This window comes from Phyllosticta citribraziliensis (assembly GCF_038025025.1).
Source record: "Phyllosticta citribraziliensis strain CPC 17464 chromosome Unknown J3D65scaffold_3, whole genome shotgun sequence".
Taxonomy (NCBI): domain Eukaryota; kingdom Fungi; phylum Ascomycota; class Dothideomycetes; order Botryosphaeriales; family Phyllostictaceae; genus Phyllosticta; species Phyllosticta citribraziliensis.
The window spans coordinates 2,024,970-2,050,443 of NW_027117340.1; the positions used below are offsets into that span (position 1 = coordinate 2,024,970).

At 57.3% G+C, this 25,474-nt stretch overlaps 10 protein-coding genes across 10 annotated transcripts; 6 read left to right on the plus strand and 4 right to left on the minus strand.

The window, feature by feature from the left end:
* Positions 1 to 1,026: 1,026 nt before the first annotated feature.
* Positions 1,027 to 5,594, plus strand: J3D65DRAFT_601206 (uncharacterized protein; the record flags this gene model as incomplete). The annotated part of the gene is made up of 4 exons (XM_066798020.1): positions 1,027 to 1,058; positions 1,122 to 4,188; positions 4,237 to 5,400; positions 5,421 to 5,594. 4 exons carry the CDS (start codon positions 1,027 to 1,029, stop codon positions 5,592 to 5,594), a joined length of 4,437 nt encoding a protein of 1,478 aa, XP_066658050.1.
* Positions 5,595 to 8,088: 2,494 nt separating this feature from the next.
* On the plus strand, positions 8,089 to 10,603 carry J3D65DRAFT_617555 (indoleamine 2,3-dioxygenase alpha type). The gene is made up of 2 exons (XM_066799559.1): positions 8,089 to 8,843; positions 8,900 to 10,603. Exons 1-2 carry the CDS (start codon positions 8,553 to 8,555, stop codon positions 10,175 to 10,177), a joined length of 1,569 nt encoding a protein of 522 aa, XP_066658051.1. The 5' UTR covers positions 8,089 to 8,552; the 3' UTR covers positions 10,178 to 10,603.
* A 31-nt stretch (positions 10,604 to 10,634) lies between these two features.
* J3D65DRAFT_617556 (uncharacterized protein) lies at positions 10,635 to 13,509 on the minus strand. Its single transcript, XM_066799560.1, has 4 exons — positions 13,414 to 13,509; positions 13,134 to 13,320; positions 12,893 to 13,075; positions 10,635 to 12,759 (listed from the first exon to the last, which is right to left on the minus strand). Exons 1-4 carry the CDS (start codon positions 13,462 to 13,464, stop codon positions 10,961 to 10,963), a joined length of 2,220 nt encoding a protein of 739 aa, XP_066658052.1. The 5' UTR covers positions 13,465 to 13,509; the 3' UTR covers positions 10,635 to 10,960.
* Positions 13,510 to 13,589: 80 nt separating this feature from the next.
* On the plus strand, positions 13,590 to 15,661 carry J3D65DRAFT_267812 (uncharacterized protein). The gene has a single exon (XM_066794935.1). The coding sequence runs from the start codon at positions 13,915 to 13,917 to the stop codon at positions 15,637 to 15,639; it is 1,725 nt and encodes a 574-aa protein (XP_066658053.1). The 5' UTR covers positions 13,590 to 13,914; the 3' UTR covers positions 15,640 to 15,661.
* On the minus strand, positions 15,286 to 16,618 carry J3D65DRAFT_268257 (uncharacterized protein). The gene is made up of 2 exons (XM_066794937.1): positions 15,628 to 16,618; positions 15,286 to 15,398 (listed from the first exon to the last, which is right to left on the minus strand). The coding sequence occupies exon 1, from the start codon at positions 16,425 to 16,427 to the stop codon at positions 15,684 to 15,686; it is 744 nt and encodes a 247-aa protein (XP_066658054.1). The 5' UTR covers positions 16,428 to 16,618; the 3' UTR covers positions 15,286 to 15,398; positions 15,628 to 15,683.
* Positions 16,328 to 18,129, plus strand: J3D65DRAFT_267726 (high affinity copper transporter). The gene is made up of 3 exons (XM_066794934.1): positions 16,328 to 16,745; positions 16,810 to 16,840; positions 17,066 to 18,129. The coding sequence occupies exons 1-3, from the start codon at positions 16,554 to 16,556 to the stop codon at positions 17,647 to 17,649; spliced, it is 807 nt and encodes a 268-aa protein (XP_066658055.1). The 5' UTR covers positions 16,328 to 16,553; the 3' UTR covers positions 17,650 to 18,129.
* J3D65DRAFT_617568 (uncharacterized protein) lies at positions 17,487 to 18,358 on the plus strand. The gene has a single exon (XM_066799561.1). It carries the CDS (start codon positions 17,682 to 17,684, stop codon positions 17,949 to 17,951), a length of 270 nt encoding a protein of 89 aa, XP_066658056.1. The 5' UTR covers positions 17,487 to 17,681; the 3' UTR covers positions 17,952 to 18,358.
* On the plus strand, positions 18,343 to 19,583 carry J3D65DRAFT_617570 (uncharacterized protein). Its single transcript, XM_066799562.1, has one exon. The coding sequence runs from the start codon at positions 18,681 to 18,683 to the stop codon at positions 19,389 to 19,391; it is 711 nt and encodes a 236-aa protein (XP_066658057.1). The 5' UTR covers positions 18,343 to 18,680; the 3' UTR covers positions 19,392 to 19,583.
* Positions 19,584 to 20,737: 1,154 nt separating this feature from the next.
* Positions 20,738 to 21,870, minus strand: J3D65DRAFT_601212 (mitochondrial 37S ribosomal protein mS38; the record flags this gene model as incomplete). Its single annotated transcript, XM_066798021.1, has 2 exons — positions 20,738 to 21,519; positions 21,567 to 21,870. 2 exons carry the CDS (start codon positions 21,868 to 21,870, stop codon positions 20,738 to 20,740), a joined length of 1,086 nt encoding a protein of 361 aa, XP_066658058.1.
* A 518-nt stretch (positions 21,871 to 22,388) lies between these two features.
* J3D65DRAFT_549053 (guanine nucleotide binding protein, alpha subunit) lies at positions 22,389 to 23,688 on the minus strand (the record flags this gene model as incomplete). The annotated part of the gene is made up of 5 exons (XM_066796936.1): positions 22,389 to 22,736; positions 22,791 to 23,049; positions 23,100 to 23,257; positions 23,337 to 23,521; positions 23,574 to 23,688. 5 exons carry the CDS (start codon positions 23,686 to 23,688, stop codon positions 22,389 to 22,391), a joined length of 1,065 nt encoding a protein of 354 aa, XP_066658059.1.
* Positions 23,689 to 25,474: the final 1,786 nt, after the last annotated feature.

Consider the following 25,474-nt stretch of genomic DNA (forward strand, 5'->3'; position numbering starts at 1 on the left):
GTGAGGTGTGCAGTTGTTGGACAACAACCAACGACACCGACCGAAGACGTGTTTCTCCTCGCGACGGCGTCGAATTCGTCTTGTTTTCCATATTCCCGTAGCCGTGGCCGTTGTCGCCCTCGCTGCGCTAGAGCAGACGGACTGTTCCCTGCTTGGCGGCCGGGATGGCGATTCTGGCCCAAAACAGCCAAAGCCTGCCATGCCATTTGATGATACTGTCTTGCTTGCCGGACGCCCTTTGTGCCTTTTGCAACCATCGACCTTTTACCGCCGTCATCCTCCACCTCCTCCTCCACCACCACCACCATCCACCCCCACACGCCGCCCTCGAACCACCACTCGCAGTCCAAGTCTCCATCCCACGCGACCAGCCTCCTCTCCGCGCTCCACTCGCACCAATTCACCGACCCGCCCGTCGTCTTGTTTTGCCCCTTGCCCCTCCGCCCTCGCCGTCGCCTCTCCGCCGCCCACTGCCTGCATCCACTCCGCTCCCGCGTCGCCTGCGTCTGTTCCCGCCGCCCGCTTTAGGCATGGAAGCACCCACGACGCCCTCTTAGACCGCTCCACCCTCTCGAGCTCGGACAAGTCCATCTCCAAGCCACGAGGTGCGCACACACGGCTGAAATTGGTCCAAAACACGACCTGCGAGGGGCCTCTGGGGATCCAATCTCCCCCCCTTAACAATGGCCACGCGCAGGTCCGCTCAAGGACACCACCGAGACGCCTCGTTGCCCGTCGCCCTCTCCTCTGCTGCCGACGACTCTGCCAGCTCTGGAAGTAAGCCAACTCCTGCCCCGGGTACCTGCATATCCTCCGAGACCCTGCCACACCAAGCTAACGCTGCGACTGTCAACAGCAGATGCCTTCGTCCCCAGGCGCTTCCCCAATCGAGTCGCTACCGAGAATGATAGTCCCCAGCGCAAACCCACCCCCTCCTCCTCGGCCCAAAACCTCACCGCCGCCGCCTCCCAAAAGTCAAACTTTGCCGGCCGCCGCAGGTCTACAGTGAGGGAGCATAAGCCGCTCATGGGACCTCGTGCCATGGACCAAGGCAGGAGGTACGAGCACACACGAAATGTCCGGCCTGTGCGCAATGGGGCTCTAGCTTACTGTCGAAGCAGGATCGTCAGTGGTTCCACCACCGCTTCCAACAACAATGCCTCCCGGCTGCCGACCTCTGCCAGCGAACCTCAGTCCTTGACTGCTCCCACCAACGGCTCCAACCCGCGCTTCAGCTTCGGGAAGCTGCCAAGCCGGGCGGAAAGCCACTCGTCCTCGTCCGACTTTTTGCCCTCGTTCAACTTTGACGACTTCCACGAGAGCATCGGCTCCGGCCCAAAACTCAGCGAATTCCCTGTTCCAGGAGGCGGCCGAAGGATGTTTGCCCTGGAAGAGAGCGACAACGATACCGTCAACAGCGTGGCGTCTTTTGCAGAAAGGAAAAGGGCCGGCAGCCGCGCCCCTAGCAGCTCGTCATTTGCTGGCAGGCCTGGGACGTCGCAGCGGAGGCAGACCGCGAGCCGAACAGATTCAGAAGCCGGCAGCATGGGACCGCCAGCCGCGCCAGCGTCCAACCGCGCACGTCGCCAAAGTCAGGGTTTGGGTCCAGCTCCCGTCACAGATTTTGCATCATTCTCATCGGCAGAAACAACAGTTCGCGGTCCTCGAAAATCCATTGGTCCAGGCCTCACGCCCAATGCCAGCGATGTCCAGCCTCATTTTGGCCCCCGGCGAGAAATGTCCCACGGCAACTTTGGACGCGCATCGTCACCCAACAAACCGAACCGCAGGGGGACACTGGTTCCGAGTCGCAGCGCAACAGACGTGCCTCGCCTAGCCGCAACTCCACGGAGTAGCAAGGCCAAGAGTATGGTTACGCCCTCCACCCAGAGTTATTCATCGCTCATTTCGGAATTCGGCCGGACCACAGGCCCAACACGATCGCCATCCAAGTCAGGACAGAAAGCAGGGACTCCTTCAAACGCGAACAAGAGAGGATCTCTTCATCATGCTGGAGGCCTAGGCGCGCGCACCATAAGCCCTACGGACGCACGCCGACTAAAGCGGCTTTCCATATCCCAGTGCACCCCGGCGATGCCCCGCGATCCTCCAACTCCTCAACCCGACATGCCACAGGAAAACTTGACAGCTCCCTTCAGTCAGACATTGGCCATCAGGAAGAGCGTTACCCCCTCGTCATCTGCTCGCAACACCCCAGACAACATCCCGAGACCTGTTGGCGCTGGACCCTCGTTACCAAACAGCTCCAGCCTCAATTCTCTGCGCGGGAATGCTAATTTACCCTCTCGATCCAGCCAGCAGATCTTATCGACGTCACGGCTACCAACCCCGAAACCCAGGAATGTGCATAGTTCGGCCGGCACCGAAACCGAGGACGTGCCCCCAGTCCCTGCGATACCAAAGGCTTTTGAATCTCCACAAACAGAGATTGACCAGCCAGTCTACCCGGAGCGCCAAGGTCCTGCTACTCCAGGTGCAGAGGGGAGCGGCAATGTAACATTGATCCAGAATACCGAAAGTGACAGCAGCAATCTGTCCTCGATAGATCAACCCGCGGAAACCGCTCCAAAGGACGCCAGGAAGACCAGACCTCTGAATCAAAGGAGACGAGGTTTGACGGTGGGCGACTCCGAAGGTGACAAGACTTCTTCTTCGGCGTCTGGAACGACGGCCAAGAAGAATCTCCAACCACTGCGGTTGCCTCCTTTGAACCTTCTCCCTCTGAGTACTCCGACGGCCAAGCGCATCGCTTCTTTCCAGCCTTTTGAAGGGGATGCCGCTGGGGACGCCTCCACCCCGCCGCCAAAAAGAAACTACACCAAGACCCCGAGTACTCCCCTGACTGCGTCGAAGGCGACTTTTGGATTTCGGGATGAAGGAGAGACGCCCATTGCCGCTGAAATGCGCAGCAGTACTTCTCATTACCATCTCAGGTCCACGGAGACCCCATCATTTCCCCCGCTCCCATCAAAACCGATCACGACCCCCAATGCACGCAACGCCACAACCACACCATATGGAGCCAATTCACTGCCCAAACTGGGAGCGCAACTCGACCATTTGGTTCCAAAAGAGAGCGACGAGTTTGATTTTGGCAAAGCGGAGGCGGCGCAACAGACTCAGAGACAGAACCCTCCTCGTGCTCAGAATACTGAAAAGCCGCACAAGCTCGATACGTCATCGATAACTTCGACTGAACCAGAAACGCCCTCCTCGTCGTCATCCATCCGCCGAAAATTGAGCCTCAGCAACTGGAAACGGTCCTCGTCAAAGAGCTCGCATAGGGCCCAAGCGTCCCAAGGCCATATCCCTTACCAGGCTAGCAGCGACGCACCGCCCCAACCACCGAAACACAACGACATGCCCCCTCCGCGACTGCCGACATCTACCACATGGAGTGGCCCTGTCAGTGACACTGAAACCGTCGTAAAACCGCGCCCTTCCTACGAAGCCGCGACTCGCAGAAAACCGTCCAGCACCCTCTTCGCTAGCGACACCGAAGCTCAGAAAACTCGCAACGGCGAGCGAAAAGCTTCCGCCGGAAAAAGCGCCACCAACCAGGCAAATGCGTACACCGGCCCGGTCACAAGGTCGTCTTCCAGCCAGCTCATGCACAAGATGCTCGGTTCCAAAAACTCAATTTCGACTCTCAAGGCCCGTTCGCTGGACACGAATCTGGACCGCGAAGATTTGGCTGCGGATGAGGAAATGAGGAGGCTTGCCACAAGACGAAAGGACTTCGAGCACGCCGCAAAGGAGGTTGACGAGTTGCGCAAGCGCGCCAAGCCTCAAGACCGGGTATCGCCCGCCACCGCGATTCAAATGGTTCCGTTGAACATTTTCGAGCGAGGTGAAATCATCGACTACAAAGACATCTATTTCTGCGGCACAAAGCACGCCAAGAAGCACGTTGGCGACCTGCATGCTCAGACGGCAAATTTTGGTTACGACGACGACCGTGGAGACTACAACATCGTGCTAGGCGACCACTTGGCTTATCGGTACGAGGTCGTGGACGTGCTCGGCAAGGGCAGCTTCGGACAGGTTGTACGATGCATAGATCACAAGTCGGGCAAGTTGGTCGCTGTCAAGATTATCCGCAACAAGAAGAGATTCCATCAGCAGGCTTTAGTGGAGGTCAACATCTTGCAAAAGCTGCGCGAATGGGTAAGTTGGAGTATTTATTGAGCAAGGGCAGAGTCTAACTTGGCACAGGATCCCGACAACAAGCACAGCATGATCAACTTCACCCAGCACTTTTACTTCCGCGGTCACCTCTGCATATCTACCGAATTGCTCGGCATGAACCTCTACGAGTTCATCAAGGCTCATGACTTCAAGGGGTTTTCCCTCAAGCTGATTCGCCGCTTCGCCAGGCAGATTCTCAGCTCGTTGGTGCTGCTCAAGGGAAAACGCGTCATCCACTGCGACCTGAAACCCGAAAACATTTTGCTCGCCCACCCTCTGCATTCCGAGATCAAGGTGATAGATTTTGGCTCCAGCTGCTTCGAGCACGAAAAGGTGTATACGTACATCCAGTCCCGCTTCTACCGGTCTCCAGAAGTCATCTTGGGTATGAACTACGGCTTGCCCATTGACATGTGGAGTTTTGGTTGCATTCTGGCTGAACTGCTCACGGGATCTCCCATCTTTCCGGGTGAGAATGAGCAAGAGCAATTGGCTTGCATCATGGAAATTTTCGGGCCCCCTGAGAAGCACCTTATTGAGAAGAGCAGCCGCAAGAAACTGTTCTTCGACTCGCTGGGCAAGCCTCGCGTTACTGTGTCTTCGAAGGGTCGCCGAAGGCGCCCAAGCAGCAAGACGCTGGAGCAGTCGCTCAAGTGCAACGACGAAGCTTTCCTCGACTTCATCGCTCGCTGCCTTAGGTGGGATCCCGAGCGCCGTCTTAAGCCAGACGAGGCGATGCAGCACGAGTTCATCACGGGCATCAAGCGCCCCCGTGGAGGTCCTCGCTCGACAATCAACGGGGGCTCGGCTGCTTCGCACACAAATTCGCCCGTAAGACGCATGAACACGGTGGCGCAGACGCCGCAGCGAGGCAGGCCTCTGCCCGAACCGCCCGCTACGAGTTTCAAAAACGCACAAGGCGCAGCCAACGTTCAGGGCAGCACGGCATCGACTGGGTCTAGGAATGCTTCCGGCAACACGGGCTCACCAGCCAAGGTGCCAGGTCGTCGACATTCGACCGTGAGCAATTTGCATGGCAATCTCGGCATCCGACGCGCATCAAAGGAGCAGTCTGGCGGGTCTAGTAATACGGGCACGTCGTCCAACCAAAACAGTGGACTGCCTCGCGTGGCGCAGAGGAGCATCAGCGGCAAGCCTGATTTGGCGTCGGCGGCAGCAGTGGCGAGTCTGGTAAGTGATCAAAATCTGAGGTCTTCAAAGACCGAATCACTGACTTGATGATAAGCGCACGCGATGAGCAGCAACGCAGACGACGGCACGCGACCAGAAGAGGCCAGTCCGACCGAGTGAAGGACATGTTGTATGACGAAGACCTTTGTCTTTTGGGTCAGTCGAAGGCATATCGACGACCGATGTTTGAGTAGCAGCCGACCAGGGAGGAAAGACCAGAGAGCAGAAGCTAGCAAGCATCTCTGGGGATGACCAGTCTTTTTTCTTTTCCTTTTCCCCGTCTTGGGGCGCACACAACACACAGCTACTTCTCCACAGATTTTATGCACATGCATGCATCAAGTGGCCAAAACATTATAGCCTTGGTTGGTTGCTTTGCCTAGCTGCGATGATGGCAGACTCTTTTCTCCCTTTTGTTTTATTCACCCCCTTTTTTTTCCCTCATGGACCGAACCACTCACCACCCAACTATACGTTGTTGTAATACCCGGCGTTAGTTCTTTCTTTCCCTATGACCTCTTCCCTCATGGTCCGCTTGCTTGCCTCATGTCGTTTTTCTTCTCTTCTTCTTCTCGGTGGTTTTTAGGATTGAATCAAGGATCGGTGGATGACTGTAGTGACGGGTCGAGGAAGCGAAGGCGTAGACGGACGGACCGAGACATTTTGGAAGAGAGGAGAAAAGGAAACGGGATGGAACAGGACAGGAAAAAGCAAAGGAACAGGGGAAGGGGTTCTTGACGTCTTCTATTCGTTTGTTGTGAAGCCAGTCAGACAGCGAGACAGTGAGAGACCGCAAGAGAGAGAGAGAGAGAGAGAGAGAGAGAGAGAGAGAGAGAGAGAGAGAGCGAGAGCATGAGGAGCATTCATTGATGGGCATCTCCAATGGCATGTACGCATGCATCATACATGTATTTTTTCTTCTGCAAGGGGACCTCGTCTTCGTCGCCCAAAGCCGACCTGACCCCCCGACAAATCCTCATCTGCGTCAGTGAGGCTTGAAGCCCCGTGGCAGCAGCAGCATCAACAGCATTATCAATCGGCATGCACAGCACCGTGTGGATTGCGGTCGGTCCGCGTCCGTGTCGAGCCCAACTCTCGCACTTGACATGACGCTTACAAATCAGTGGTGTGCTAACCCTCGACATCGTCTGCTTCCCTTTGTGGCAATGCTTCCTCTGCCTCCATTCTCGGTCGGCGGCGGCGGTTGTCTCGCTCGATTGGTCTTACCAAGAACCACGGCCCGTTGACAACTGGTAGGCAGTAGTAGTGAATAAGCAGACTAGCGTCATGGTGACGCTGCCGGCAGAACCACGCCGACCGGGCCGGAACTAGGGGACGGACTGAGATGGATCATTGCTGTCGTGATTGCCGTGGCTTTTTTTTTTTTTTTTTTTTTTTTTTTTTTTTTTTTTTTTTACAGCATGCGACGGACCGGCCGACCGACTGGCTGGATCCAGCCTGGCTAGGAGTGACAGAGAAGAGGGGGGGGAGGGGGACCGTTAGAAGACTGGAAAGAAGGCGGCGGAAGCAGCGATGTCCCCGCTACAGTCGCCGACGCGACAGGGGATGGATGAAGCCAGCAGCAGAGGACGGCAGGGGAGCTTCAGTGACTGGGGTTTCGTCTACGGAATCATGGCTGGGAAGAATCGAAATTGGCGCGCGCGCTGGAGGTGAGTTGTCTTGCTGCTGCTGGTGCTTCTTGTCGTCGGGGGAAGTTTGGAACATGTCATGAGTGCGGCTGCTGCTGCTGCTTGACAGACCTGACAGGAGAATGATCGGCGTCGCTGCGATTGGCTGGTCGGTCGGTCAGGTCGGCTGGCTTGGAAATGCGCCGTTTCGCTCTGCTGACCTGGTCTGGTCTGGTCTTTGTTCAACGAGAGAGCGAGCGAGCGGCTTTGGCGGTTGGCACCATCAACCAGGGATAGGGGAACCAGGGCGCATAGCGAAGGCTCAAGGGCGGCTAACGACCTGCGCCGAGTGAAGGAAAGGGGGTTTTTGCGATGATTCAACAATTCTGTGGTACCACTGTGGTACGGAGCATGAGATGGGAAGCGGACCGCAGCGAGCGAGCGAGCGAGACGGGGTCGGTGTCGGTGGGCGGCTGTGTACCTGGTTTATCAGATAATGGGTGCCTTAGCCGCGTAGGAGGCGAGGCAGAGCAGCAGCAGCAGCAGCAGCAGCAGCAGCCATGGCAAGCAATCAATTATTGATACGATGCAATGTGATGTGTTTTGTGCGTCGAATGGCTGGCTGGCTGGCTGAGTGAGTGGCTATTGCTGACGGGCGGCGGCGGGCTTTGGTTCGCAGCTCGGTGAGATGATGTGCATGTGGTGCCTGCGTGGGTGGTGCATGCGCAGAGAGGCGGCTTCAGTCTTCACATGGAGAGAGATGATGGCATGTATTATTGATATGTTATTGGTGTTTGTAATGATGGCCCAATGATGTAGGCGTGAGGCGGAGTTAGCGGACGTCATTTTCAATTCAATTCTTCTCTTCAGGCAGGGATTCTTCTTTTTTTGCCCTACCCTGATGGATGGTTTTGTCGGCGGCCGTGATTGGGCGGCGGGGCCTGTTCTGCACGGCACGACCATCACGCCAGACGCCAGACTCTACACTACGGGAGACCGGGCAGGCGGCATCTGGGGTACATGTAATAATGTGTAAAGGAACCGACATCTTTCGACCCGCCGCAATCGGCTGTCCGTCTCCAGCCTCAATTGGCCCGCTTGTTTCGTGTGCGCCTGTTTCGGCTTCGAGTCGGCACTATCCACTGCTCATTGTTCGACATTTTGCCCCACATCTATCCATCCTACACCACCACCACCGCGCTCTCTCTCTCTCTCCATACTAATCCTCGACCCATCTCACTCCCTCCACCGCCTATAAGACGACTCCCGCCCGCCGCCCTCCCTCGCCCTCCCCTCCTTCCCTACCCGACCTTGTATATACCCCTCCTCAACACCCCACATCCTAATTAGGTAATCCACCGCGCGACTGCTCTTTCGCACTACCCGCTAGTCTACCACATCATCACCCGCCGCTCCTCCTGCGTTGGCCTGCCCAGAGACGTCTCGACCTCTGTCGGTCACCACTCTTCACCTCGATACCTTTGCGCTCCGCTCCCCCGTCGCGCCCACACTCCCGCCGACACTATGCTGCCGCAAATTCCACAATTGAGCGACTATGACGTGTCGCCCGTCAATGGCTTCCTTCCCACCGAAGCCCCCCTCGACTTCCTGCCCGATCCCTACTACCAACCTTGGGAGACAACCGTCGCATCGCTGCAGGCATTGATCCTCACCCAGAGAATAAGGCGCGTCGTCGATGCCCTCCCCGTCCTCTCCACAAGATACCTGGCCGACGAACGAGAATGGCGCAGAGCATATTCCATACTCGCCTTTATTGCCCACTCATACATCTGGGGCGGCAACTCACCAGCAGACGTAAGTGATCCAACATCCCGGACCCCACTCGGTCACTTGCTGATATCACTCCACAGAGAGTGCCTCCCTCGATTTCGGTTCCTTTCCTCTCATGCTGCCGTCACCTCGAACTGCCTCCCGTGGCCACGTACGCTGGTCTCGTGCTGTGGAACTGGCGCCCACTCGACCCCGCTGTTCCCGTGGACAATCTCGAAAACATCTTCACCCTCAACACCATGACCGGATCGCTGGACGAATCCTGGTTCTACCTCGTCTCTGTGGCCATTGAGGCGTGCGCCGCACCCACCATACCCCTCATGATCAAAGCCTTCGAAGCCGTCCGCCTCGACGACGGCGCGACCGTGACCGAGTGCCTTCGCTCCTTCGCCGAGCACCTGGACAAGTTTGGCGCGCTCCTGCAGCGCATGTACGAGCAGTGTGATCCGCACGTCTTTTACCACCGCATTAGGCCGTATCTAGCCGGCTCCAAGAACATGGCCGACGCTGGCCTACCCAACGGCGTCATCTTCGACGACGGCTCCGACGCGCCGCAGCGTTACGTGCAGTACTCGGGCGGCAGCAATGCGCAGAGCAGCGTCATTCAGTTCTTCGATCTAGCCCTGGGCGTCGAGCACCGCCCAACCGGAGAAAAGGCAGCCCCTGGCGCTGCGCCTAGTCCATCGTCGTCGTCGCAGGACGCCGCCGCACCCCCGGCCCAGCAGCACAACTTCATCACCGACATGCGCACCTACATGCCCGGCCCTCACCGCCGCTTTCTCGAGGCCGTTTCGTCCGTCGCCAATGTCCGGCCGTACGTGCGCGCCCGCCCGAACGATCGCGCCCTCACTACCGCCTACGACGCATGTCTGGCAATGCTCCGCGCCTTCCGCGACAAGCACATTCAGCTGGTGTCGCGCTACATCATCGTCAAGTCGCGCGAGACACGCAACCGCAGCAGCAGCCGCTCGCGCCAGACGAACCTCGCTTCGGGCTCGGCGGCGCCGTTCAAGCCCACGGCCATTGGCAGCGTGGGCGCGGAGCGCATCCACGGCGCCAGTGGAAACGACAACAAGAACATCCGAGGCACGGGCGGCACCGCGCTCATTCCGTTCCTGAAGCAGGCGCGGGACGAGACGGGCGAGCCCGCCATCGACGCCTGGGCGCGGCGGCTGCTCAACAACGGCCCGTCGGACGCGACGAGCGTAGCGTCTGGGTTCGGTGCCAGCGGCAGCAGTGGTCGCGTTGGCGCTCGCCTGACAAAGGTCGGCGAGCATGCTAGCGGCGAGATGGAGATTGTCGGCTTGGCGGGCGTGTGGACGGCTGATGACAGCGAGGGTGGCATTTGTCACTGGTAGGAGTGATTGAGACTTGAGTTGGGGAGGGAATTTCTTTTTCGGCGTACAGTATCCACCTGCTTGCTAGTGGAGAGCCCAGCATTGGTATGCACCATCGAGCAAGCATGTGCCCCGAGGAAAAGAAGACCAAGGGGACATTAGCGATGCGGGACAAGAGAACCACGACGAGGCCGAGCAGACGGACAAGAAGAACGATATACCAACAGACGATACGAACGACGGACGGACGGACGGACGGACGACATGCCCATGCCATGGCATGTGTTCCTTCTTGCTTGCTGACTTGCTTGCTTGCCCCTGCGCAATACCACATCATAGACAAGAGGATGAAGATGGAAAGAAAAGTAAATGAATGGATGAATCTCAAATCAATTACTCTCTCTCTCTGCTGTCCTGTGAGTGAACAAGTGACGAGACTTACTGAGCATCTTAGCACTGAATAGTGACAGAAGAGGACCTTTGGAAAATGCTTTCATTCATCTCATGGGCAGCAGGTGATTTGCTACATGTCTTAATGCGTGCATACAGACGGATCAGGTACGTAGCCTAACTAAGTAGGTAGGCATCTCTCATGGACGCTGCTCCAGTTCAAGCACCCACTCACTATCCGACCGGCGTCCATCCATCCGCGAGGCCGTGGGCGGCCATGGCGGCCGTCAGAAATAAAAAAGGGGGGGATATCAGACAAAAGTATTAAGAAACCCGTCGGTCGCCTCAACACGGCACGACACAACTCCAGACATGGCCACAGCCAGCCCCGTCACTCGTCACCTCGGCTGAACTCTACTCTGCCTCGCCCTCGGCCGCCGCATTCTCCAGGACCTCCCTCTCGCGCGCCTCCTCCAGCTCGCCCAGGATGTCCGGCAGCATGGCCTCGACGTCCTCGCCCGGCCGCAGGCCCAGCGCCCCCGAGATGAGCCGCTTGAACTCGTCTGCGCGCTCGCCGCCCATGCCGGCGAGGCTCATGTTGCAGACGACCTCGGCGACGAGGCCGCGGCGCAGCGTCTGCGCCGACCGCAGCGCCAGCGCCAGGCGCAGCTTTTCGCGGAGGTGCGCGGGAGACGAGGCTGTGGTGGGCGAGACGGGCGGCTGTTGTTGTTGTTGGTGATGATGTGCTGATGATGCTGGTTCCGTCTTTGGTTGCTGCTGCTGCTGCTGCTGCTGTGAGGGCGTCTGCGCGGCTTCTTCTGCTCGCAGCTTGTCTTGGAGGAGGATGCGCTGCTCCATTTCCACCAAGGCTTCCGCGTCACGCGTCAGATTTTCCAGCAAATCTTCCTGTGAGCGCGCTTCTACTTCCATGTCTGTCGTGACGAAGCTGCCATTGGTACCGCCAGTGCCGTCTCCGGTTGCTGCAATTGCCGCAGCGACGGCGCCGTCAATGTCCTGGACGCCCATGTCGCGTAGCTGCCGGCGCAATGCGTCGACTTCTGCTTGACGCTTGCGCACCACGCGATCCGCGTCTGCAGCTTCCGCTTCCTTCTCCACCAGGTCTGCGTCGTAGGCTCGCGCAAGGTTCTCCAGCTTTTCGTTGATAGTCGGAAGGACTTTGGACATGAGCGTCTGAGCCGTTTGGCTGGAGTACTGGCTGTGGTAGGTTTGCTTCAAGAATTGTGCTGTTGCATTGGAAAGACCTCCAGGAGGACCGGAGCCGTTACGGTACCCAAACGAAGGTGTGCCCATGGTCCCATTCAGACCACCACGGCCATCGGGGGCAAAGGGCGAGGACGAAGCAACACGGTGGCGTGCATCCCGCCGCCTCGCATTTAAGTCACGAATCAATTCGTCGGCCGACTCGTTATGCTTGTTCTGTATGTCGACTGCAACGTTGCGACCTAGGAGCGCGCGGACTACCTTTCGGGCACCGTTGCGAGCCGCAATCATGATTGCCGTGTCGCCATTCGAGTCTTGTGCGTTGAGAAGGCGCGTCACCTCCTCGGGTATCCACGTTTCGGACAGTTTGTTGACGATACAATCGAGATAGTAGCGGGCGCAGGCGTACTTGTTCTTACTGCTGGTGGTCGCTGCAATGTGGTGAAAGACATTACTGCCGTACCAATCAGATCTTACGACTGTGGGCTGTAAGATTCTGAATAGTTGAGGCATGGTCTGCTTGTCGAAATTGTTTGTGAACATGACGGCGCGCATGAGAGGCGTCTCAAGATTGTTGGAAAGCGAATCGATCCGGGCGCCACGCTCAATCAAATCTTTGACTACGGGCACGTCGCCCATGGCAGCGGCCCAGTGCAAGGCTGAATGGCCCTTTTCGTCGATCGGTTTGTCAAGACTGACATTTGGCGGGGGCATTGGTGCCTCAGGAAAGCGGTCCTCTGATTCCAGAAGCATAAAGTAATCCAATAGCGCATCCGCCCACATTTGATGTTGCTTGTCCTCGACGGAGTATTGGTCCGCATCGCGCTTCCTTTTGTGCCCTTGGTTGGAGTACTGCGAATTTTGCATCATGTCATGGTCGTCCATCATGGACTCTGAAACGATGGTGACATTGTCGGGAGTTTCTTGTTCCTCGTACGGCTGGCTGACGGTCTCGAAGTGATCTTCGCTGATTTGACTCACGTTGGTGTAGGCTGAGAGGGTCAGCATGTACGCTCGGGAGTCCCGTCTATCTCAAGACTTGTATACAGCGCCATGGCGAGGCCCAGCCCAACCGCGCTGAAGGCTTGGCGCACTGTAGCACCAGCAAAGGATTGGATAGCTCACCTGGGAGTCGTCGAGCGAGGCTTTGGCGCGCCGCCTTGGGCCGATTTGATGCAGCAGTTGCATGCTTTGGGGCAGGTGGTGGGCTTCTGTCGCCAGGGACGTAGTCGAAAATGGGTAGGAGTTTGTCGAGCACACCGTTGCGCTCAGCGAGGAGGCGTCCGTCAGGGAGAGGGATCCAGGTTCCTGCAAGACTACTGTTTTAATGTGCAGGTCATGATGAGGTGTGGGCCAAAATGCCGACCTTGGTATTTGCCGTATCCGCCCTGGACCTTTTCATGCACGCCCTTTTGAACCTCGCGTTCGAGGATGCGAGTGCGGGCAGGCTTGTCAAAGTCGGCAACCTTGAGGATGTGGGTCGCATTGATCCAGTCGTCGGCTCGGCGGCGCATGACATGATTGCTCTTGACGTTGAACTCGTAGACGGGGACCTGGCCAAGGCAGTGGTGTTAGCTGGGCGGGGCGGGGCGGGGGGGGGGGGGGGGGGGGGGGGGGTTGGTGCAGCGCCGGCAAGAGGAGCTCACATTAGAGTAGGTGGCCGAGTAGATGCGGGTGGGGTTCGGTTCGGGAGGCATAATGAAATGGGCAGCCCGTCGCGGTGTTGCGACGATGGAGACGTGAGCAGCGGAGCGGTGGACGACGCGGCGGCGTGTAGCTGCGCGTTCAGGTCCTCAGACCGCTTTCCGCTCTCGGTTTGGCGCTGGCGCGCGGACATATCGGACCTGCGGACTTGACTTGAGCACCGACATTGCATTTCCTCTATCCAGAAATTCAGTGCCACCACGACAGCAAGGCACAGGGCAGAGATGACGCGGCCCTGTGAAAATGCCCGTATTCGGCGCCAGAATCGCGCGGCAGCAACCATGCCGCCCAATCAATCGCTATCCTCCTCAAGCCTAGCCTCGTACCCCCAGCGGTGAGAAGGGCATTCACGCCGCCGCCGTTCGGTGCCGTGTGGTGCTACATAATCGCTCTCGTTCCACCTGGAGGGAATTCCTCCCAAGACGTCAAGGCCACTTCTTGCGATGCGCTTTCAACTTCTCTCCCTCCTGCCTGGCCTAGCGGCCAGCGCCGCCATCGACACGCCAACTCATCAGCCTGATGGCCTGCATAACGCCAACCACATCTTCAACGCCATCCATTCGTCTCTTCGCCAATGGGGCTCCTCCCTTCAGCACAATGGCATGTCCTTTTTCCTGGCTTCGGTCCCTGAAGGAACCCAGTTCTACCATGGCCGACACAGCAACGAGACTGTAAAGGGAATCGAGTGGCTTGCCTTTGAGCCCGAACATGCCATGGTCTTTGCAGGTCCCCGGCCTCGACGACCACCACCCGGACCTGGACCTCCTGGAGAAGCCCCTGGACATGGACACCCGGGTCCACCTCCTACGCATGCTAAGGGCGGATCTAGGAAACACCACGGACGCAAGCCGCCGCGTGATCCGCATGATGGCTACCACGGTGAATGGAGCCCCACCGATGCTACAGACAGACAGTCCCCCATGGGAAAGCCAAATTCGGAAAAGGCAAAGTCTAAGCAGGAGGAAGATTCCGCTGGCTACCTCCACACTTACCGCACCAAACACCCTCTTTCGTTGCTCTACATTGACGGCATGTCGGCTGGAAAGACCAACAAGGGGACACTTGATTCGACTGACATTCTCCTTCTTGGCTGGAATATTAGCGACGACAAGCCTCATGGCAGATGGGGAGAGGATGCTCGTGCACAGCAACTCTGCGACATTGCAGCACACGAATGGGGTGACCGGATCGATGGCTTCCTGCGGATGGAAATGGGCTTCGAGATTATCCTCTGCGACTTCGAAAAGCACCTCGACACTGAGCGTGTGACCCAGGTCCAAGGCCGCGTCCCCGACGAGCGTGGTCCGAGAGGAGGATTCGGCGACATGACCTACTACCGTGCTGTGGCCGCCCGCTTTGACGGTATTGGTGGCGAACGTGTCCAGCTCAACTACGACGACTTCGTCACTGCTCATGCCTATGGGCTTGATCTTTTCCACGGCGAGCAGCTTCCGCGGCTGGCCAACGTTTCCAATTCGACCCTGCAGACGATGCGTGCCGACGTGACCGCCATGGTGCTTTCGCATACCCCTCCGGCGGTGTACAAGAAGCTGCCAGCCTCAAAAAACTGGCAGAATATTGCCGACATGGTCGTTGAGCGGTACTCGTCAAGGTTTCCCGATCTTCTCTCATCGCGTGTCAACTCTTTGAAACAGCTCCAGGCTGAGGTCACAGCAATCCTTCGTCCGTACATAGACTATGGTCTTCGCAACAGCACAGCAGAAGTCGAGCGCTGTGCCACGCCTTACCTTTCGCGCGAGGTTCTGGAGGCACCCGAGGCTGCTCCTCTTGCAGCGCACGCGATCCGTGGGGTCACGACGGCCATCTGCAGCAGTCTCGTGAACGCTTCCCAAGCCAAGACGCTAGAGGACGCTCAGTCATTGATTCGCAACCTCACCGAGTACCTTCAGTGGACGACGTGGAAGCGCTGCACCGGATGCGAGGCAAACGAGGTTTGCTTTATTCCAATTTGGCCTGCAGGACGGACGCAGGACTACGAGAACCCGCAATGTCAGAGCAGCCTTCCAAACAGCCGAGGAGATTCTTATTGGGGAGGTTTTGGTCCTCGTGGTGGCAAGGAGAAGGATGGGCACTACCCGCATCCGCCACCATACCCCTACCCCTATGGGTACGCCTCGGAGGGACGCCGTGGAAGCTATGAGTTGTAGATATTGGAGAGATACCCCGGTGGATTTTGAGCAATGGCGAATAATTAAAGTAAAGCGAGAAATCTGCCCATGTGCTGGAACCATGACGTCGGGAAGCGCGAAGGCATCCATTCCTTGACAGGAACGAAAGCAACCAGGCTCGGAGCAACCGTTGGTGAGTGGACGTAGGGGTACCGGGGTTGGCGAGGTCCTAGGTGGATCGGACCCGAACAAGACATGGCTGGTGAGAAAAAAGGTCTCGAATTGGAGCAAAACAGCCTCCTGCCTGCCTGTAGCTGGCACCACAGTGGAGAGCAGCGGCATGTGGCATCGCAGCATTGCAGCTGCAGGCGGGGGGACAAGTCGTCGCGCAGCCTCTCCCCACCGGAAGCAGTGCAACCGAAGCGCGACGCCGGCCGGGAGCGTGCTGAAGAAAACATGGATGGCGCCGTGCCTGTGCCTGTGCCTGTGCGAGAGCGATGAATGGATGCAAGCTGGGCTGGGCGAGAGCTGAGAGGGCTGGCGGAGTGGTCTATGTGGTGGTGAGTCGCGGCGGTTCGGTTCGCTGTTGCGTCGCCCTTTGCGCCTGCGCGTGTTTGAGCACATTTCCATGGCATATTGAGGAGCTTGGCCGACGACTCTGTGACTGGTTCCCACAATACCTCAACAACCGAAACACCATAAATACTTCTGCTTGCCCTTGACCATGCGCCCTTCCTCCTCCCTTTGCTCTCCACTCGTCCTCGCCCGTCTCCTACTCTCCTCCTCCGTCGCCCGCCGTCCTTGACTTCCGTTGACCCTCTGTCCATCGCCCACTCGCTGCGCCGGTCCCAACTCGGTGCTATCCTCTCCAACCGACCCTCAGCTGAACCACGCCATCCAACCCCAAACCTCGTCTCGCCGACTGATCCGACCCTTGAGTCGCCACTTCCATCATGGACTCCATGTCGGGCATGTCAATGTCGGGCATGTCCACATCGGCAACGCCAACCTCGACCATGTCAGGCATGAACATGTCCGGAATGTCTGCCATGTCAATGACCGCCACCGCTTCAGCAGCCATGTCTTCGAGCACCTCCATGAGCAGCATGGACATGGACATGGGATCTGGAAGCTGCAAGATTTCAGTGCGTGCCTTTGCCAACCCTCTCAGCTCCAGACTGCTCAGATGCTAATCATCATTTCGAGTAGATGCTGTGGAACTGGAATACCATTGACGCCTGTATGTGCTGTTTCGGATCTCCCTTCTCTAGCGCCTTTTTGTTTCGTCGTCCCTCGCGTCGTCTGATTCGCCTGCTCCGTGCATGGCCCTGCATCTCTCTTGCTCTGCATTTCCCCATTCGGCGTGTCTGGAGAAAAAGCAGTCAATGGCCATGCTTGCATCAACCCGACCCCAACCAAACACAGTCTGCTCCGTCTCATGTCCGCTCGACTAACCTGTTTCCAGGCTTCCTCTCCAGCTCATGGCACATAACTTCGAAGGGCATGTTTGCCGGTTCCTGCATCGGCGTCATTCTGCTCGTCATGGCTCTCGAATTCCTACGCCGCACCGCCAAAGAATACGACCGCATGCTGCTGCGCCAGCACCAGCGCGCCATCTTCGCCAGCAACAACTCAAGCCGCTCTACCATGCCAGCACAGTCCAACAACGCCGCCGCTGCAGGCGGCTGTTGCGACGGCCCCGACGGCGACGATGACGACTCGGGCGCCGCGACGGCCGGCGGCAAGGCCGGACCCGCAGCTACAGCCAAATCACTGGCCACCGGCAGCTTCAGCAAGGGCTTTCGCGCAGCCGCCAGCTCGGGCAAGACGCGTTTTCGCCCCAATCTCGTCCAGCAGCTGATTCGCGCGCTGCTGCACATGGTCCAGTTCGCCGTGGCCTACTTCGTCATGCTGCTCGCCATGTACTTCAATGGCTACATCATCATTTGCATCTTCATCGGCGCGTTCCTGGGCTCGTTTGTGTTTGGCTGGGAGAGCGTCGAAGTTGGTGCGGGTGCCGAGGAAGAGGTCACCGTGTGTTGTGGATGAGCACGTGAGAGACTGGCTGAGAGGTCGATGCTATGGGGACGCCCCACGACCAGACGATACGAGATTCCGGGTTAATAATACCTCTCTACTTCTTGCTGCTCATGGCACTTTCTGCATTTTGCGATGGGAGTTTCTGGCGCAGGTCTTGCATGGCGCGGCATAGGCGTCGGTGCAATGGAGAGAGAAAAGAGGCGCTGAAGATACCACCAAATGATGCCTGGCGTCATGCGAAGGGAGACAGGAGAATTTCCTGCATTAATGAATACACCTCTTTCATCATCCACTCAGGATCAAGAGAGTAATGTCGACTGCAATGTGTAATTTAAGGGCTAGAGACTACCTCGTTTTTCTCTTAATGCTGCCGTTGCTTCTCTGTTGCCAAGCACTTGCATACGTACGGCACCACCTTCCACGAGACAACAACTGCCTGCGACATTGTCGAATGTAGGAACGGCCGCATTTGGCTGCTACCATTTTTACTGCTTGCTCGAATCACACCGGCGAGTTCTGCTTGTGGACGCGCTCTTCGCACCGGCCTCGTTTTTTGGTCGAGATACTTTGATGGATTTTGCCGGGCGGTAAGGATGATGAGGGAAGTGGAATGCAATCAGGCAACTATCCGATTCCGAGCGAAGAACTTAATTGCACTGGGCGATGACGTTGTCATGTTCATAGCACTCAAGCCTTGCTTGATCACCAAAGACTCAGGATTGCTTGATTTGATTCGATTCGTTTGCTCTCAGCATTCTCGTCCCTCCTCCGTCGTTGTTGAACAACAGGTATCGTACTGTCTCCGCTCCCCTTCCCCTCTGTCTCTGTCCTCCCTTTCTCCTCCTCACAATCCATACAGGTCGTCGCTGCGCTTGGCGTCGTAGGTGTATCAAAAAACAGCAATTGAGCCGCCCGAAAAATAAAAGAGAGAGAAAAACGCCAGCCCGCCAGTGGGCTCCGTCAAAAAACGCCGTCATCGCCATCCTAAGGTCGTGTCGCGGGTAGTCAAAGATCTCCAACCCCTCGTCGCTGACCCCTCGATGCTCCCCCTATATCGTGTTCTTTTTCTTGTTCTTTCTCTTTTGTTTTCTCTACTCAGCGTCCCTCACCAAAACACATCCGTCCCCTGCCGAATCGCCCACTCCTGCCTCTCGGCCGCCGCCTCGCCCAACTTGCGCCGACTCTCGTGCTGCACGGCCGCCACAGCACCCACGCCTCCCGCTCCCATGCCACCAGTCGTCGTCGTCTTGCCGCCCTGGCCCTCGAACGACGCGACGCCCCTGCGGCCGACGGCCCGGGCGCCGGCGCGGCTGGCGGCGCCCACGCCGCACAGGAGGATGCCGGCGGCGGCGCCCGCGGCGGCGATCTTGCGCGTGGGACTGGACGACGTGGCGGCCGTGCCGGTCGAGTTGAGCGAGGGGTGGACGAAGGGTGAGGCGTGCGCGCTGGTGGTGAAGTGCCGTGTCGCTGTCGCTGAGGAGGTGGTTGGGTGCATCAGGTGCGAGGTTGTCGTGTTGAGCTTGGGGAGGGTCGATGTGGTTGGTGGGCGTGTTACTGCGTGGGCGTTAGTTGGTGACAATGGTGTTGTGGGGACAGAGGGGGATAAAACGTACGAGGCATGTTTGTTGGTCTTGTGGGGGTTGTGTGGTGTGGTATGGTTTGTGGGTGATATCAGATCAGATCAAATCAGATGTTGTGATTGTGGACGAGGTGATATGTTGTTGGTCGTTTCTCTGAACGTGGATTGGTAGGGTTGAGAGCTGCAGTGGACAAGGCTGACACTGGTGTGGTTTGCCTTTGGAGGATGGAATTTTGTGTGTTTGTGTGGTGGCGCGGAGTCTGGTGGTAGGTATTAGAGGTCAAGACTGGCGGATGTCTGGATGAATGGCAAAGGTGCGTGAATTTGGTAGTGGTTGTAGGAATAGTGCTTTTGAGGTTTGAAGTCGTCAATATAGAAACACAAAATCCATCCTTCATCGGGCGGCACCTGTCAATAAGTATCTAGCAGCGGGGAGCAATCACACTATGGATCGGAATGGTGGTGTGCCACAAGCGGGAATGGGCGATTGCGCACATGTGTGAGAGGGTGTGGGGTGGAGAGAGCGCAATCCTGGCCTGACATGGCATTGCAGCAGCGTGGCGACTGAGGTCCAGCTTCAGATCGCCGGAACGGGCAGCACGTCAGAGGGGCAAAAAAGGGTCGACATGGCAGTGACGAAGCGATCAGGACACGCTCACGCAGCCTCTGAGCGAACCCCTCCCCTCGCATCACCCCACTCAGATCATGCTCACCCGATCCGGCTGCGGTCGCGCCATCCACCTCCCAACTCCCGAAACGGTTGCACAGGCACGAGCCCTCCCTTGTGAAGCGCATGCTTGGCCTAGATTCGTCTGCTTTTCTGCTTTGTTTCTGCGATGGTCATGAACGCCTAGCCGGTCGTTGAGCAATCCCGCCCTACCTTTCACCCGGTTGTCGAGGCCCCAACCTGCAATCCGTACCGGACACCATGATGCCGACGAGACCGAGATTCCGACAGAGTAGCTGTCAGGTTGTTGGCGAGTTGCAGACTGATCTTCTGCTGGTCGGCTAACGTCGTGTGAAGCAGGGCCGGATCATGGCGACACCTCGGGGGTCCGCCATTGGGCCAAGCTGCGGTACCGGTGGGGATGCGTATACTGATGGTATAGCAAGCTGTGATTTTATTCGCCGTCTCGCCCTATCTTTCTGCGCGGATGAGTTGCAGATAGATGGACTCGCTTCTTATCTGCTGCAGTCAAGGTGGAAAGATGATGCACGCAAAACAAGGAAAAACAGTGCAATAATGCTTGCTCCCTTTGTCCATCCATCTATGCAATGCGCCAAAGTAGACCACATTTGCGTATGCGGCGAAGCAACCCGTTTCGAGTATAACGAAGTTGTTTAATGTCTCGACTCTGGCTCCGTCGCCATCGTCAAAGGCTAGAAAACCCGATCCTAACAAGATGCAAACCAAGGAAAATGTGCGACTTCCACTTCAATCACGTGCATTCGAGGGCCGAGGACGGAGATGCCATGTCTTATTCTCCTACATCCAACATACTGCCGAGGGCAGCTCGATTAGGCCTGGCCAAGCTTCCTGCGCAAGTTTCTCGTCTTCTTCATGAGCTTCTTGTACTTGTGCTTCTTCATCTTCAACTTCCTTTGACGCTTGACGCTGATGGCGTGCATGGTGGGGCGCCCAGCGTGCTCGGCGCGTTCCCTGAGGAACTCGAGCCACTGATGTTCGCGAATCTCCATGCGCTCGAGGAATGGCTGCCGGATGTGAACAGCCTCGTCAGCTTCCGGCTCCTCGATGGTCGCTCCGTTGTTCGTCGGTACGCGGACGGCGGGCGAAGTGGTGGCGGAAAAGGTCTTTTCGCCAGTCGCATCTGTCGTCTCGGTGACAGTGATGGTGGCCTTCCATACCTTCTTTTCGGGCTTTTGGCGGGTCGTGGGGGATGCGGCATCGGCCTCGGCGGTGGCGGCGGCTCCTTTCGATGCGTTTTGGGTCCTGGTCTGCGGAGCAGGTGGTGGCGGTGGGTTGAATGGTCGCATCTGAGCCAGGGCCTCGTTCAGAGAAAACTGACGTTGGCCATCAAGGTGATGGACGACTCCGTCGCTCTCTGCCGAGTTTTGCAGAATCTCCGCCCTGAGCTCCGTCTCCTCCGACTCTTGTGATGCGCCTTCCAGCGATTTGACGACGTTGCCCAAGGTATAAATGGTTTGTCCGTACTTGGACGCGTTGCTCGGTTTTCGAGATTCGAAAATGGCGTTGAAGGATGATTCGGAGGCGGTCGTGGGTATCAAGGTGGTGACGGACATGGGGCGGTGGACGGAGAAGAAGGAGGAAAGAGCAACGTCTTTAAATCATCAGCTCTGTAGCCGTCTTTGCTTTATTCGAACTCACCATTTTCCTTGAGGTAGTTGGTCGGAGGGACGTGGGGCACATTCATCTTCTTGCTCCTTCCCCGGGGGGCAGCCTTCTTCTCCGTCTGCTTGGATGGCTGCGTCTGCGACGCACCTGGCCCTCTTGAGTTGTCCGGTGGGCATGATGTACTCGAGTTGCGGCGCTGCTGATTGCGACGCGCGAGGAGGTGGTTTGCGGCAGCTAAGGCACTGGCTGGACGGGAGCTAATGGCGCACGATGGGGAGGAGGTGGTGGAAAGCGAAGATGCCGTGCGGGCCACACGACTCATGGAGGTTGTAAACATGTTTGATCGGCTTGAACAGCCTGCGCGACGGTCAAGCAAGCTGGAGGTGAACGAGTGTCGTGTCAGAGGCCATGGACGGGATGCGCCAGCAGATGGCGACAAGAGTCGGGCCAGTCCGGAGAGGCGCCGATCACGTGCGCAGTTGGGGAGGGACCCGACCCGACCCTTCCGGTAGCCGGTCACGCTGCAGTTCCGGTTTCTTCGACTTTGACAAAACCAAGTCGCCATCTTCGTGCGCAATAAGTAGAATAGTCTTTGGCAAGTTCCATATATCAACAATCGCCTCTGTGAATACATTGAGCCATCAATCGTCCCTACTTTGTGTATTAGGAAAAGGGCGCTATGCAGCGAGGCGCCTGCAATGTTGCTGAAGCAAAAAACAGAAACATTTCCCAGCAACACCAAACCGAGGTATCCTTCAAATGCAGCCAAGTGGTTGAACGAGAAAAGTCAAAGGGACGTAAACGCCCTGAACAAAGCAAGAAATGAAGCCTCCCAGAACCAGCTATCGCCAACTTTTACAATATTAACGCGTTGAGGTTGCGCTGGACAATCATGTCTTGCACAGAAGCCATCGTCTTCTTGAGCAAGTCCGTGTCCGTTGCCGTCGTGTAATGGACGTAGAGCTCCTTCTTGGGTGCTCTCACGAGGTTCCTAAACTTGTTTGCAAAGAATTCTTGCGCCGCCTCAATGTCGTTGGGCTTGCCGTAGTAGTCGGGGAAATGTTTGTTGATTGGCGAGCTGCCCGTAAGCAGCTTCTCGCGGAAGAGGTCGACCTTGTTGAGGAAGAGGATTAGGGCGGCCTTTTCAAAGTATTTGGAGTTGGCGATCGACTCGAAGAGCATGAGCGCTTCGTGCATTTGGTTCTGTCAAGGGGGTCAGCAACAGCTCAAGGCAACCAGAATTTCGACCAAACGCACCCCATTCCTGTCTTCGACCAGCACATGGTCGTAACCGCTAATGGCTACGAGGAACAAGACGACCTGCACATTGTCGAAGACGTGTATCCACTTCTTCCGCTCCGATCGCTGGCCGCCTACGTCGAACATGCGGTATGTGAGGTTTCCCAGGTCGAAGACGGTCTCGCTGATTCCGGTGGTTCGTAACCTCGTTCGCAAAATGTCTTGGTCGGTGGGGAGGTAATCTTTGGTGAAGAGGCGGTCGATGTCGGTGAAGTAGCTTTTCTGGTCAGTTTCAAAGCGTCCCAGGGTCGCAGCGGTGTAACACACTAGCTAAGGTTGTCATGCAGAGCATACTCGTTGCCCCTCATAATGGCCTGTTGCACGTTTTTGTCGGACCACAAGCCAACGAAGGCGTCCAAGTAGTCTCGGGGCATGACATCTTCAGGGCCAATCTCGGGTTCGCGGTTGATGAGGTCTGCGTATCTCTATCACATTGCGTCAGCAAGGCGGCTTTTTGCTTTTTGCTTTGTTTTTGCGGGAGCGAGTGCAGGGGTGCAAACGAACCGTGGAGTCGTCGTCGGCAAAGGCGAGGCCTTGTTCTTGCATGGCGCTGAATATTATCTCAAAGGCATTGATGAGGTTGTTGAAGATGACGACGCGCCATTGCTTGCGTTCGGCTTTGGAAAAACCGCCGGCGTGGATGACTCGCATCTGCTTCAGGACAGTCGACTTGCCGCTCTCTCCGGCACCTGGGAGGAGTCAATTAGCAGACTGAAGGTCGCGCGGACGGGGCGGGTGTACCGAGAAGCAGCAGCTTGACCTCCCTCTCCTGCCTCTTCCTGTCATTGCGGAGCTGACGGTCAATCTCCTCATTCTTCCTATTGTTGGGGTCGTCTGCTTTTTTGCCAAAGCACATGATTCCGGGTGCCATAAGCCCAAAGCACGAGCGCTTGGTTGAGGTCATTCACAACGTGGGCGGGAGGAAGGTGTTTAGAGGCGGGCTGACGGGGACCGGGAGGAATGTGCTTGCTGAGCAGCGGCGACCTTGAGGTTAGCGGGCGGCGGAACAAGAGGACCAGAGCAAGGAAGAGGGAGCACAGCAGGTCAGGTTGGTGGCTTACAGTGCAGAGCAGTACTCGTACAGTGCGAGAAGTGTTGCGGCGGATTGGCCAAACGGGCAGCAGGGCAGAAAAAGCACGCGTAGACAGCAGAGGGACCCCTACTTGTCCGTGGATTCCCAGTGTCGCAAGACGAAGCAAAATGATTCAGGGACAGGAGAGATCCCTGTGCGGGAGGCCGAGATTGAGAGTGGACCACGGTGCGCGGGGTTCAGAGCGAGCGAAGGCGTCGAGACAACAAAGAGACGGCGGAAGCAGTTGACAATGACAATGGACAGATGGCTGCAAAGGGGGGACGAGGAGGATAATTTTTTGGAGTAACGGTAGGACATGATGTAACGGAGAGTTAGGCAAGGGGCCAGGGCGACGGACAAACAGATGGAGTCTGGTGCACGCGCTCTCTGCACTCACTCCACGGCAGTCCCCACGCCCACGCGCTGCACTGCAACGGAAGCCAGGCGCAGGTGCAGGAGAAGCGAGAAGGAGCAGGAGCAGGAGCCGGAGCCGGTTCTGCCGCACCGCACTCACCTCCCGTCATGTTCCCAGCAGCCACGTGAAGTGAAGCTCGACCTAGGGGCCATCCTTGTATCGACCGAGCCACGCCGTCGGATACTCCATGTCTCTCTCTCTCTCTCTCAACCCAAGCCGATCACCTTCTTCACCATCAACTCTTCTGCTTCCCCCCCGAGGCTTCGTCGTCGCCGCCGCCGTGTGCCGAAATCTCTGCAAAGCTTGCGTCCTCCCCTTGCTAGTGCGACGTCAGGTACCTCGTCTGCTCTGTCTGATACTCGCCGTCCCCACTCGCACACCACCGTCCAGCCCAGACTTCGTATCTCACAACCAAGAGCGCCCGACCATCGCCATCTTCCTTGCTCCATTTGCTCGATAGAGCCTCGGCGCCCGCGTTGCCGTCATTCTTTCTGAGTTCCACCCTATTCCACTGCCAAATCCTCTTTCCCTCTGTGTTGAGCACGCGCATAGACCCACCGCTGGGTGACGACCGCGGCCTTGAGATTACTGCCGGACAAGAGACGGCTTCGATATCTCCATGGACCAAAAAGCCACACAAAAGCCCCCGGACCTGCACATTACCCGTCCGCGCCTCGCTCCGAGCCCCTCCACAGCCGCACCCATCTCCAGGGCGCCATGCTGAACGCGCTACCAACTCGTTTTGTCGCCGGGCCCCCCGTCCGAATAATCCCACGTGGCCCACGGTCCGCCGGTGCACATGTCGATCACTGACTGTGGCTGTTTGAAGCGCACCCAATTGACATGCTCCTCCGCAAAACAAGGGGCCATCATCTCCGACTCCTCAACCCCGAACCGCAACATGCCCATTGCTATTCTCCATAAAGAGGCAATCGTTGCGTGTCGTTGGTTCCGCGATCGATTGTCACGGTTGACCCAGAACTAGGAACCATGCCGAGATGCGGACCACAAGTTCTGAAGATTGGCGAAGGCAACCACGGCAACCTACAGGATACAAGTTGACGGGAGTCTTATCCATGCCAAGTCGCATTAAAAATGCAGGAGGTGATGAACCCCATCTTGTGAAAGCAGTGGCGTTATAAGCTACGACTCTTA